Raw genomic sequence first — 14,322 nt, 5'->3', positions numbered from 1 at the left:
AGGAAGCATGTATAAGGTAAATAAAATTGGTCCAAGCACAGAACCTTGTGGAACTCCGTGATTAACGTTGGTGGTTATCGAGGCCATCGTTTACATACAAACTGAGATCGATCTGATAAATAGGATTTAAACCAAATTAGTGCCGTGCCTGAAATGCCAATCGACTGCTCCAGTCTCTGTAACAGGATGTCATGGTCAATGGTGTCGAATGCAGCACTAAGGTCTAACAAGACCAGGACAGAGAGGAGTCCTTTATCTGCTGCCATTAAGAGGTCATTTGTAATTTTCACCAGTGCCGTCTCGGTGCTGTGGTGTTTTCTAAATCCTGATTGAAATTTCTCAAATAAACTATTATGATGTAGAAAGTCGCACAACTGATTTGCGACCACTTTCTCAAGGATCTTGGAGAGGAAGGGAGGTTAGAGATCGGTCTGTAGTTAGCCAACACCTCTGGATCCAGAGTGGGCTTCTTCAGGAGAGGTTTAATAACAGCCACCTTGAAGGAGTGTGGCACGTGGCCTGTTAGCAGAGACACATTGATAATATCTAATAGAGAGCCGCCAATTAAAGGCAAAACGTCTTTAAGCAGCCTTGTCGGGATGGGGTCCAAGAGACAGGTAGACGTGTTCGAAGTAGAAACCGTTGAAGATAATTGGTCACGGTTGATAGGAGAAAATCCCTCCAAATATACACCAGGGCATACAGCGGTTTCCAAGGCCATTCCACTTGAGAACAGATTGGCACTGGTTATGGGCAAGAGATTATTAATCTTGTCCCTAATAGTTAAAATCTTTTCATTAAAGAAGTTCATAAAGTCATTACCACTAAGGTTTATAGGAATGCTCGGCTCCACAGAGCTGTGACTCTCTGTCAGCCTGGCTACAGTGCTGAAGAGAAACCTGGGGTTGTTTTTATTTTTTTCTATTATTGATGAGTAATAGGCTGCTCTGGCATTACGGAGGGCCTTCTTATATGTTTTAAGACTATCTCGCCAAACTAAGCGGGATTCTTCGAGATTAGTTGAACGCCATATGCGTTCAAGCTTTCATGACGTTTGCTTCAGTTTGCGGGTCTGAGGGTTATACCAGGCAGCAAACCTCCTCTTCCTCACTGTCTTCTTCTTCAGAGGGGCTATCGAGTCCAGTGTCATTCTCAGAGAGCCTATGGCACTGTCAACAAGATGATCAATCTGGGACGGACTAAAGTTAGACCAGGAGTCCTCTGTTATATTGAGACGTGGTATCGAATCAAATACAGAAGGAATCGCTCCTTTAAATTTAGCTACAGCACTATCAGTTAGACATCTAGTGTAGAAACTTTTGACTAACGGAGTACACTCCGTTAGTATAAATTCAAAAGTGATGAGGTTGTGGTCTGACAGAAGAGGATTCTGTGGGAAGACGTTCAAATGCTCAATGTCAACGCCATAAGTAAGAACAAGATCAAGCGTGTGGCCAAAGCTGTGAGTGGGTTTCTGTACTCTCTGACAGAAGCCAATCGAGTCCAACAAGGAGATGAATGCAGCACTAAGGCAATCATTATCAACATCCACATGGATATTAAAATCTCCAACAATAATAACTTTATCGGTTTTAAGAACCAAACTTGATATAAATTCTGAGAATTCAGATATAAACTCTGAATATGGACCTGGTGGCCGGTACAGAATCACAAATCGAATTGGCTGTAGTGTTTTCCAGGTTGGATGTGAAAGACTAAGAACAAGGCTTTCAAATGAGGTGGAGTGTAATTTTGGTTGAGGATTAATTAATAGGCTCGATTCAAAGATGGCTGCTACTCCACCTCCTCGACCGGTGCCTCGAGTGTGAGTATTAATATGACTTGGAGGAGTCGATTCATTCAGGCAGACATATTCTTCATGGCTCAGCCAGGTTTCAGTTAGGCAACATAAATCAATGTGATTATCTGATATTAAATCATTCAGTAACACAGCTTTAGATGACAGAGATCGAATATTTAGGAGACCACATTTAATAGACCTATTTTGTTGCACTGCTGAAATAATGGTGTTAACTTGTATAAGGTTATTGTGTACGACTCCTCTTCTGCTTACTTTTGATTTATTTAATTGAAGTGGCCGTGGGACAGACACAGTCTCTACTCTAAAGTTAGCTTCAGGTTAGCTGTACATGTGCAATATTGCCTTTAAAGCAGCTTTGAGCTGAACATATGAACCGTGGCTGTGAGTTTCCTCTCTGATCACAACTGTCGCCCAAACACTTTATTTACAGAAACGATGTGAAAACATTTAAATTCCTCAAGCGTTGGTCAATAAATACATTTCTGTTGTTTCTTTATGATAAAACATTGAATTTGGTTGAATTTAGAAACAACAACAAATGGAATCTCAGTAAAGCTGGAATGTAACAAGGGAGAGACGATGAAGACGCTCAGCCGAGGAAGGTGGAGATGAAGACGCTGGTTTCCAGGTTGAGGGTCGCATGCCACCAGCGGTCCGGAAAATACAAAACCTGATGGAGATTATAGGAAAAATATAAAATAGGTAAATTAAAAAAAGTTTAAATAGAAAGAAAAAATTTAAATAGAAATAATAGAAAAGGTTTTTTTAAAGTTTTAATATTAATAAAAAGTTTAAAAATAGTTGAAATAGAAACAAAATTTAAAGAAAAGTTAATAAAACAATGCGGAAGAAATATATTTAACTTTTTATTATTTTTATTTAAACGTTTTCAAAATATATTTTAACTTTTTAATATATATATATATTAATAGATGTTGAAATAAAAATCTAAAGTAAAAAATATAAATATCTTCCACAATTTTTTTCCTTTTTCAACTATTTACAATTTTATTTTTATTTTTATTAAACATTTTTAAAATTCTGTTTTTATTAATATTAAAAATTTTCTTCAATTTTTTTTTATATTTCAATTTTTTTTAATATTTACCTATTTTATATTTTTCCTATTGTTTTATTGTTTAAATATATATATTTACTTGTTTTTTTATATATACATATATATGTACATCCACCGGCACCGGTACCAGAACCAGAACCTTTACCAGCACCAGTACAGAAGGCGTCTACCTCTCCCGGGGAGATGGTGCACTCCAGCGGCGCCTCGGCCTCCGGCAGCTGCGGGTACGTCTCCGTGACCCAGGACAGGGTGGTGCGGTTGGGGTGGAAGTGAGGCTCCTGGTGGGGCGGGTACAGGAACCACCGCTGAGGGCCACAAGGGGACACAGATCAATGTGACACGAGCGGGGACACAGATCAACGCGACACGAGCGGTTCATTGCGTCACCTTCCTCCCGTAGATGACCTCGGAGAAACCGGGCCCGTGCCAGTGGAAGGGGACCCCCGAACCGGGACCTGGAGCGGAGCCACAGAACCGGACGTCAGCATAATGAGCTATAATTATTGTTGTTGTTGTTGTTGTTGACGCAGGACGGACCTGCGATGCCGAAGCTGAGCGCCCCGCTGGTCCGGGGCAGGACGTACGGCGGAGACTCGTACTGCTGGAACAAAGACTGCCACTCCGTCACGTTGTTGTCCCCGAAGAAATACAGAGTGTCTGCAGGAAGTACACACATAAATATATATATATATACACACACATTATAAATACATATATATATAAATTATCAATATACATATATATAAATACATACATATATATATAAATTATAAAGATAAATTATAAATAAATATATATAAATACACATATATATAAATTATAAATACATATATATATGATAAATACATTTATATTACATTTATTATTTAAAGGTCGGTGTCTTCGGTAGGAACCACAGAGCTGAGAGCGACAGACAGGAAGTGAGGAAGGTATTGGGAGATGGACCAACTCATGTTGATCCAACGTGAGTTTTAAGACCTTCAGGAGAAACTTCTGGTGAGTCTGAACTTTACAACTTTCTTTGTGTGGTCTTTGAACTCACCGCTGCCGAGCACGTCAGCTGACTGAGGCCTCAGCCAGACGTCCACGTACTCTTGGAGAGGGACGTCCACTGGGGGGGGGGGGGTGAAGAAGAGAGGGAGAGGGTGACGAGTGTGTACCCTTACTGTAGGAGTGTGTGAGTGACGAGTGTGTACCCTTACTGTAGGAGTGTGTGAGTGACGAGTGTGTACCCTTCCTGTAGGAGTGTGTGAGTGACGAGTGTGTACCCTTCCTGTAGGAGTGTGTGAGTGACGAGTGTGTACCCTTCCTGTAGGAGTGTGTGAGTGACGAGTGTGTACCCTTCCTGTAGGAGTGTGTGAGTAACGAGTGTGTACCCTTCCTGTAGGAGTGTGTGAGTAACGAGTGTGTACCCTTCCTGTAGGAGTGACGAGTGTGTACCCTTCCTGTAGGAGTGTGAGTAACGAGTGTGTACCCTTCCTGTAGGAGTGTGTGAGTGACGAGTGTGTACCCTTCCTGTAGGAGTGTGTGAGTAACGAGTGTGTACCCTTCCTGTAGGAGTGTGTGAGTGACGAGTGTGTACCCTTCCTGTAGGAGTGTGTGAGTGACGAGTGTGTACCCTTCCTGTAGGAGTGTGTGAGTGATGAGTGTGTACCCTTCCTGTAGGAGTGTGTGAGTGACGAGTGTGTACCCTTCCTGTAGGAGTGTGTGAGTGATGAGTGTGTACCCTTCCTGTAGGAGTGTGTGAGTGACGAGTGTGTACCCTTCCTGTAGGAGTGTACGAGTGTGTACCCTTCCTGTAGGAGTGTGTGAGTGACGAGTGTGTACCCTTCCTGTAGGAGTGTGTGAGTGACGAGTGTGTACCCTTCCTGTAGGAGTGTGTGAGTGACGAGTGTGTACCCTTCCTGTAGGAGTGTGTGAGTGACGAGTGTGTACCCTTCCTGTAGGAGTGTGTGAGTGACGAGTGTGTACCCTTCCTGTAGGAGTGTGTGAGTGACGAGTGTGCACCCTTCCTGTAGGAGTGTGTGAGTGACGAGTGTGCACCCTTCCTGTAGGAGTGTGTGAGTGACGAGTGTGTACCCTTCCTGTAGGAGTGTGTGAGTGACGAGTGTGCACCCTTCCTGGAGTGTGTGAGTGCAGTGTGTACCCTTCCTGTAGGAGTGTGTTGTGACGTGTTCAATCAACTTTTTTTGTTTCCCTCACTTGTTTACATTCTGCTGGAGATTAAAAAGTTTACATTCATCCAAATTTAAACTTTTGAATTTACTTGTTTTTATTTTAACATTTATTTTGCAATTTTTTCTATATATTTCTACTTTTTTAAATTTACTTACTTTTTAAACTATTCTATATCTATTGTTTTACATATAAAAAATAGTTACGTGTTTTTTTTCTGCATTCATTAATTTCTATTTTCTCTTTATATTTCCACGTTTATTTCATTTTTATTATTTATATATTTAAATATTTTTTTTCGTCTTTGTTTTTTCTTATTTGTATTTCCACATTCATTTCTTTTAATGTTTTCTTTACATTTTCACATTTATTTTCTTATTCGTCTTTGCTTTGATTCTCCTGTGACTCCCTGTCATATATCTATATAGATATACAGATATAGACTGTGGCGGCTCGTCCATAGGGGGCGCTAGTGCGCCGCCCCTCTTAAAATTTGGAGATGAAAAAAAAAGAAGAAGAAGAAAAAAAAAAATCCTGTCAAAAAACATTATATGCCAAATCATTTAAATAGTAAATATACCGTGTTAACGCGCTAAATGTGTGTGGAGACCGTAGCCTGTCAACAACCACTTAAGTTAATGTGAAAAATATAATATATCGCCATTATCACGGAGAGAAGCCCCTCCCTTTTCGAGGCGCTGGTCTAACGTGTGTGTTGCATCGATACAACATTTCAGTCGTTTTGGCAATGACCGCTTCACATTGGCGGATGAAACTGAATCTTTGCGCACAGATGTGCACGCTGATTGATTATTCGGCAGATCAGAGACCCGTATGTTCCCTCAGCCCATAGAGCAGTGTTGCCAGGTCCGCGGTTTTCCTGCGGAATCGGGCCACTTTTGAAGTGTTGCGCGGGGTTGAATTTGTTGTCCTTGGTTCGGGTAGACCTATTTTGCATGCAAATTACATGAATATCTTTAAATAAAAATCCATATTTTAAATGAAATAATTTATTCATACCCAAATCCTACCAAACTGACTCCAGATCAGCACATACACACATTTTATTTATGATAATATACTGTATCTAATTACACAAGGCCATTTTAGGACATAGGTGAAATAACTTGAGGGAAAACTGCTTTTAATGCTGGCAAACTAAACATATGTTGTTACTTTGTAGATATTACAATACATTTGGCAATGATAGCAATGCTGTTGGACTTTAAAAGCAGTGTATATGGTTTGGCACGGGCATATTTTTTTTTTTTGCCAACTTGAAAGAGAGGCGGGCTAAATTTCTTTACAAGTAGTGGGGCCAATGTACAATGTGATGCATCTCTTTCTGAATCCAATGTTTCGTTTGTTTCGTTGTTGTGGACAGTGTTGAGCACTGTGTTCTTGAAATAAAGCTTTGTTACAATATTCTACTCAAAACCTCTTTTCTTCTCATTGTGGAGTGCTATTTAAACTGCGCCCCCCCAAAAAAAAATTTCACCAGCCGCCACTGGATATAGATATGTATAGATGAAGATGACGCACCGTGTTGTCGGTCAGGCCTCGGAGGATCACCGGCCGGTTGAACGCATATCTGAAGAACAAACATCTCATCAGCAGGAGGGAAACAACGTGAGGTAAACAAACAAGATCATCATCATCATCTGAACTTAAGGACATTTTATTTATGTTTCTGCAAAGTTTTTATGAACTGAATACACAGAAGTATCTGATGTTGTGTTATAAAAGACACACATATATATATATATATATATATATATAGTTATTAAAACGTTCGTTGACACCTCTCCAGGAACTGCCTGTGTGACAGCGCGGAGGCGTCCAGCACGTCGATGTTACAGAGACCTTCATCCTGGAGGCGGAGCTCCGACTTCAGGGACCTGAACACAGCAAATACATTAAGTACACACAGAAATATTCAAATATGTATGCATTCATGAATATATATATTACAAAAATGTATATTACAATTTTTTAAATAAAATTAATATATGTATTTTATTTATTTAATTCCGTACAGATCAATATTTAACGTATTGTTGATGTTATTTTAGTCAGATTAACGTGGAGTTAGTCAAGTCGTTCCACCTGTCGTTAAATCACGTGATAGGTGTGCACGCGCATCATATGATGTGAAAGCTCGTCCCCGCCTTAAAGTGACGCAGCAGTAACGGACTCACCAGCCGCCGCCGTCCCCGGGCGGCCCCGCGGCCTCCAGCCCGGTGAGACACGTCAGGAGCAGCAGCGCGCAGCAGCGGAGCGACGCGGCCGGGTCCTCCATTCAGAGCTCTGAGGACCAGGACGAGAGGCGAGCCGGCGAGCACAACATGGCGCGGCTCGAGAAGCAATCGTCATGGCGCTTCCGGGTGGAGAGCCAATCAGAAGCCTCCACACGATCATCTGACTCCGTGCTGCGTTCGAGTTGCGTGGGAACTATGAGAAACCATGTGTAACTCGGTTAGTACATATTTAAAGGACGTGTACTCGTACTTTATGTATAAATATTAGGGCTGTCAATGGATTAAAAAAAATTAACTAATTAATCGCACATTTTGAAATTGCGATTAATTAATCGCGATTAAAAGTGTTTTCCTTCTTTTTAAAGACTAAACTTCACAGAGCTGTGTTTTCTAAGAGGCTCCTACCTATAAAGTGCCAGCGAGGTATTTAATATCGTGGATGATAAATTGTTTCTTCAGTGAAACATCGGATTAGTTTAAAAAAAAGAAGTATATTGAGACCCCATTGGTCCTGTCATCTTTACCACTGAACAGCAGAACCAGTGGCCTTGGTAACTGACTGACATTCACATATGTCACGTTCACCCTCTGGAGGCTGGGGGCATTTTATACATTTTACAACAACAACAAAATTCACCGTTTAAAGTCTTTTGCATGTGACACACCCCCACGCGTTATACATCAAACATTCCAGAACAATCTCAGCTCTGTAATGAGGCACATTGTCCTCGCGCCGTGTTCTCTGGTTCTGAGGCTGACAGGCTTAATGAGCCTAAAACGTGAGGGAGGGAGGTCCTGATTGATTTACTGAGTGTTGGTTGTTTTTTCCCCGAAATGTTGACAGACAAACGGATTGACCAATCACGGTGAAGGTTTCGTGTGACGAGTTCTTTCCGCGCCGCGTCGCCCCTCCGTTCCTCTGAGTATCAGAGGGGGAGACGGGAGGAAGGAGGAGCAGGAGGAAACCCGACTGATTCATCCACGAGTTAAACTCATATATGATCCTTATTTTCACGGAGAAATAATTGTTTTAAAAACGGAAACAGTGTCAAACCGTACTGCCGCGGTTTGACACTCAGAGGAGTGTAAAAACTTCAACGAACACCGGAAGTAAACAAAGTTGCGTTAATTGCGTTAAAATATTTTAGTGCGTTAACGCGGCCAAGTTAATCGCATAGATTAACGCGTTAACGCTGACAGCCCTAATAAATATGTATATATATAGAAATATATAAAAAAACAAGTAGTAGTTTCACTTGTTTTTTTTAATGTGTACTTAAGTAAACGATCTGAATACTTCCTCCACCACTTTTGGTACTTTACAAACAATACTGTACCTTTTATAAATTATATGTATGTACATGTTGCCTAAAGCATGGGAATATACAACATATATATCTCTATCTATATATATAACATGTATACATCATGTATCTACTATCGTATGCACTATTATACCCTTAAAACTACGACTATATTCATAGAAAAAGTATTGACTTGTTTTACTTCAATAACATTATCAATACCACAATAAAACATTACATTCAAAGTAGTGCTGTGAAAAATAACGCGTTAACTCAGTTAATTCAATTACAGGTTTAACTAGTTTTTTTGTTGTTGCGCATTTAACGCATGCGCAGAATGAGCTTCCAGTCCGTCTGTTGTTGGTCGTCTCTCCAGCAGCGTGTCATTCTGTCTCTAGTGTCGCGTTAACACGACTCAGAGCTCCGTCTCGCGCGCCGCAGAGCTCGGATGCCGGCGTGTGCGCGCACATCGGGACGAAATAAAGTCACTTGCACCCCCCAACCCCCTCGGTCCGTGTACGTAATGTTTTTTCGTTTTTTCGTTTCATTCCAAATACGGAATACGGAAATCACGTGGTTTTTTCGTTTTCCGTTTGAAAACCAAAAACGGAAAAACGGAATACCACCTCCGTATTTCGTTTCTGCTGTCTGAAACCAAAAACGACAGAACGGAAGTGCTTAAAATGAAGTCAAAATAAAAGCCAGTGATACATATTCGTATTAACCTTAGAAGAATATTAATTAATCAATATAAAGAATAAATAATTAAATGGGGGTATTTTAACGATGCAAACACATAGCAGGGTAACGTTAGAAGAATATTAATTAGTCAATATAAAGAATAAAGAATTAAACCTAGATATGTTAGCGACAGTGGTGACGACGGGAAGTTTAATATTCATGTACACAGCAAGAATCACCTTCTCACTTAATCGTTGCATTGTTTGATGCAACACAGTTAATCAACATGTAATTAAATAACTATTTCACACTTTCATTAATTATTCAGAATGGTTAACTGAAGATATTGAAATGTGTGAAAGTAAGTTAGTCTGGGGGGGCGGGGAAAATATTTGTTTATCAAGAATCTGAAAATGTCTATTTTGCAATGACAGAATCACAGAATCGAGAGATTGCAACATGCTCCTTCTAGTATTTGATTAAACATGTTTAAGAAACATTCAATAGTAAAACATTTTGAAAATAATTATTCACATTAATAAAGGCTTGAAAGACCAACCCGAAGACATACCAGGAATCCTGTGTGCATTCCATGCTTGCACAGTTCGGTTAACACCGATCTGGGCCAACTGGCATGTCAAAGATGACACACAGAACCGAGTCATCTGGTCCTCCATGTCCAGCTCCTCCTGATCCACCAGTTGGACCAATGCAGCTTTCAACGGGTAGTTAACCCGGTTGTTGATTTCTGGCCAGATTCTCTCGATTCTGTGATTCTGTCATTGCAAAATAGACATTTTCAGATTCTTGATAAACAAATATTTTCCCCACCCCCCCAGACTAACTTACTTTCACACATTTCAATATCTTCAGTTAACCATTCTGAATAATTAATGAAAGTGTGAAATAGTTATTTAATTACATGTTGATTAACTTGTAACTATGTGGACCAAACTCTAGTTTATTTTTCATTGCTTGAACATAGTTTTCAAAACTCTAACACTTAATGACTTTAACCACAACCTGCACAACACTGAGGATCTACAGCACTTTGTTCAAATGCTAACACACTGCTGTCACCATGGGAACCACACATTCAAAACGGAATACATTTCAGCCTTGTGCCTTTCAAACACTGTGATTGCAATTTCAGCTGAAAGGCTAAGCAGGTGTCTTGTTTTAGACTTGTTAGTGAACACACACACAGATATATATATATATAGATATATTACAGTATATATAGGTAGAGCTCAGAAAGACTCATTTTGGAAATGGAACAAGGAAGACGGGTTTGTGGAGGGAGAAGGGAGGCAGGGAGAGGGAGATGCGTGGAGGAAGACAAAGAGCTGTTATTCCAGATGAAATAAGGGCTACACTTATAGAGCATGTCGTGAACCATGGTCTCATTGAGAGCGGCAGGTTGAGGGTTGAGGCTGCAACAAAAGTGTTTGGTCACCACCCACCAGACCAAATGTCTCTTTTGGAAGCCATGCGTGCCGGATGTGAGGACACGAGTCCAGAGGACTGCCAGGTGGATCAGGCTCTCCAGAAGGTTCTTCCCCAGGTGGCAAGAGAGAACATTAGATGTGATGTTGATGACAACATGTGGCCTGATGCTAGAGGCAGGATTAGCCCCTCAATTATTTGTTCGAATTACAGTATGTACTTTTAGTTTCTACCTTTTTTTTCTTATTACAGTAATTCCATAAATTACTGCAGACTATTGAAGCAAACTGCTAATTTTCATTTAAAAAATATTTATGAATTGTTATGTTCTAAAAAATTTCAGAAATCATGTGAAAGAATGTCACTCTTTTCTTTGAAGAAAATATTACTTTGTTTGAAGTCACTGAAATTGTTCAAACTGTAAAGATGAAAAGTTAGTATTTTCTGTATTGGTGTTCTATTTCATCCTTCCTGACCGCCAGAGGCGGTGCTTAGCACTGGATATCTTCCGTCTTGCGCATAGCAGGTCGAGTATTAATAACAACAAAGTCACCCGTGACCTCGGATGACCCGCCCACCGGTATAAGTTCCGTGTCATCCCGAGATTCTTCTTTCATCTTCACGCAAGCAGGCATCAGCTAAGGCTGAAGTTTAACTGAAGCTCGCGGGAGCCTTGTGACCAAATGGTCGGAGTTGAGCCGTCGTCCAGAGGCTGCGACGAGCCTCCTCCTCGGAGGAGGAGGAGCACGGGCGGTCCGTCGAGGCGGACCGGCGGACGGGAAGTCTTTTCGGTCTTCTTCACTTCACCGCTCACCGCCAAGCTTCAATCGGGTGAGATCTAATACAATTGTTGCCTATGACGGCATATCCCACAGGAGCAGAGCTCTCGTTCCTGCTAACTGTGTGCTAACGGGAGCACGTCCGCCGGGTGCTGCTACACCGCGCGACCGCCTCTCTGTAGCGTGGATAGCGTGTGTTGACTTTGGTAGCATTGCCACTGCAGTATAGCTAGCAGAGTGTGTCCACTCAGCTAACGGAGCCTACGCTAAATCCGACAGCTACCTCCTGTTCCACAGGACCTCGACCCCAGTAGTGGGCGCCAGGCTACTGGCTACTGGGCGATTACAGCGCTACGCGGCCGTCCGCTGCGTCCGGTGAGCCTGAGCGTCCCGCTCAGGCTCACCGGGGGGACGCTAAGGAGGCTATAAGTCGATACTGATGCATGCTGCACATGTACCTCCATGACATCGCCGCTGTTACAGCTAGCAGAGCGTCTCCACTCAGGCAACTAATGCCACGCTAATGCTGACAGACCAGATGAGTGAAGTGTGTTCTCACTCTCTCACTAGACATGCTGGGTTCTGACCCGTGTTCACGGGATCAGCGTCTACAGTAGCGCAGAGCTCCCGCTCAGGCTGACTGGGAGGACACCAGTAAGTACAGTTGCCATACTAGTGGAGAGGGTCCTCGAAGAGACCTGCCCTCTCACTACGACTGTTTCCACAGGACCTGCTCCCCCGTAGCACAGGCTTTCGCCCAGGCTACTCGTGGGATGCTTGTAATTACAGCACCAGTAATCACAGCTACTGTATTGAAGAGGTGTCCTCGCTCTAGACGGGCTGTCTCCGTCCTGCTCCTCAGCACCTGGGCCACAGTAGCGGAGTGCTACTGCTGCGACCCCCAGCAGCTACAGCTACCGTGCTAGTGAGGACAGTGGTGTTTTTGGGACGCCCTCACTTCACTAGACGGGCTGTCTCCGTCCTGTCCTACAGGACCTGGGCCACAGTAGCGGAGTGCTACTGTTGCGACCCCCAGCAGCTACCGGACGAGGGAGGCCAGTGGTGGCTGATACCCTCACTAGACGGGCTGTCTCCGTCCTGCTCCACAGGACCTGGGCCACAGTAGCGGAGTGCTACTGCTGCGACCCCCAGCAGCTACAGCTACTGTACGAGTGAGGGCAGCGTTGCGCTCTCCCCTCACTAGACGGGCTGTCTCTGTCCTGCTCCACAGGACCTGCGCTGCAGTAGCAGAGTGCGCTCGCTCTAGCTCCTGCTAGGACCCCAACAGACAGGTCAGGTCAGCTCCAGGCCAGCCGACCAGTTGCAAGCGCCCGCCAGGAGCCGCAGGGGCTCCCCTAGCAGTGCAATCGGGCAGGCTAGCTTATAGAGTAGGTCTGCTGACCGCAGAACTAGCTCAGATAAGTCGCCACCCTAGTGCAGGGAGGACTGAAGCATCAGATCCACCCACAGCTGATCCATTCCCAAGGGAGGACATCCCAGTGGTAGTGTCCACCAATCTCCTTACTGGAGGAGGGGGACAAGCGGCCCACCCATGCTTCTGGGCCTGGTTCCCATTCCTCAGGCCATAGCCCCTTGTAGGGGGCAGTCGACGGCCCCATCGGGTTCGTCATTCGCAGGGCACAGGAACTGCTGGATATACAGCAGCCGGAACCCCACGCACGCTAGTGCATTCTTCAGGGGCATTCCCGGCCCTGCCAACTTTTCAGTCTCCCCTCCAGAGACTATCTGAGGGGTTACCATCTTACGATAGATCACCGAACCCCGGCGTTCATGCAGGATATGGCCGAATGTGGCCTTCGTCCCATGCCATCCATTGAGCTGACTATCGCATCCATCGGTTTTTCCCCCAAGGGGACTCCGAGGCCGGATGACCGGTGCCCTCGAGCCCAGTCGGTTCTCAGGTGACCATTTTACCGTGCTTACTACACGGCAACTCCCCTCCTATGTCATACTTGACTACAGCCTCAGTGATGCTTCGCTGCAGGCATGTGCACTTACGTCGAGAGAACCTGGGCGCCTAATGCTCTCCAGGGTTCAGACCAGCTGTTTGGCCGGGCGGGCACCCTGGTCGGAGGCATGTAGGAACAACCTCCCTACTGTCCCAGTGAAATCAGGGACCTGCTCTACAGGCGCAGCAGCGCACGGTGCAAGCCGGTTAGACCAGGCAGCAGTTATCTGGTCTTCGCAGGACCGTGTCCACACCCCGCAGACTCGGGGGCGCCACATCTTGACTTTCTCAGGCTGAGCCCAGCAGACATCCTTCGTGTGGTCTCCAGAGGAGATCGGCTCATGTCTGTCGACTTAAGGGAGGCCTTTTGTCAGGTTCCGAGAATGCTTCACAGACGGTTGCTCTGTTATGCTTTCCAAGGCCGTTATTCCCAGGCTTCTTCCATGTGGACTTCCCCAGGAGTTTCTACAAAAGGGGCATTACTGCCGCCCTGCGATCACCAGGGCGTGAGGAAACTGCCATCCTGGACGATCTGGCTATGTGCGCCATACCCATTTAGGGCCACACAGTGCATTACTTGCACTCTCTCACGCCGCCCGGTTGGGCCTTCATGAACAAACAACTGTCTGAGCTCAGGAAGCTAAGACTGCAGAAAGATCAGGCATTCAGGAGTGGGGACAAGGACCTGTACACAGAGTCAAAATACAGGTTTAGCAAGGCGGTGAGAGATGCTAAACGACTGTACTCTGAGAAACTGCAACAGCAGCTCTCAGCAAACGACTCTGCTTCTGTCTGGAGAGGGCTCAGGCA

General features: G+C 44.0%; 1 protein-coding gene across 1 annotated transcript; it reads right to left on the bottom strand.

The window, feature by feature from the left end:
- Nucleotides 1–2,227: 2,227 nt before the first annotated feature.
- On the bottom strand, nucleotides 2,228–7,448 carry jmjd8 (jumonji domain containing 8). Its single transcript, XM_056406814.1, has 9 exons — nucleotides 7,274–7,448; nucleotides 6,878–6,973; nucleotides 6,618–6,666; nucleotides 4,133–4,277; nucleotides 3,943–4,011; nucleotides 3,438–3,557; nucleotides 3,288–3,355; nucleotides 3,071–3,205; nucleotides 2,228–2,492 (listed from the first exon to the last, which is right to left on the bottom strand). The coding sequence occupies exons 1-9, from the start codon at nucleotides 7,372–7,374 to the stop codon at nucleotides 2,412–2,414; spliced, it is 864 nt and encodes a 287-aa protein (XP_056262789.1). The 5' UTR covers nucleotides 7,375–7,448; the 3' UTR covers nucleotides 2,228–2,411.
- Between the last annotated feature and the right edge of the window lie 6,874 nt (nucleotides 7,449–14,322).

The sequence above is a fragment of the Pseudoliparis swirei genome, chromosome 23, assembly GCF_029220125.1.
Source record: "Pseudoliparis swirei isolate HS2019 ecotype Mariana Trench chromosome 23, NWPU_hadal_v1, whole genome shotgun sequence".
NCBI classification, from domain to species: Eukaryota; Metazoa; Chordata; class Actinopteri; order Perciformes; family Liparidae; genus Pseudoliparis; species Pseudoliparis swirei.
This window is presented reverse-complemented; position numbering and strand designations above follow the sequence as displayed.

Bases quoted from the DNA above. Each gene is read 5' to 3' on its own strand.
- jmjd8 (XM_056406814.1), bottom strand. From the start codon at position 7,374: ATGGAGGACCCGGCCGCGTCGCTCCGCTGCTGCGCGCTGCTGCTCCTG. The intron at 6,974-7,273 runs GTGAGTCCGTTA...TGCTGTGTTCAG, and splicing joins CCCGGGGACGGCGGCGGCTG to GTCCCTGAAGTCGGAGCTCC. The intron at 6,667-6,877 runs GTGTCAACGAAC...TTTGTTCTTCAG, and splicing joins CACAGGCAGTTCCTGGAGAG to ATATGCGTTCAACCGGCCGG.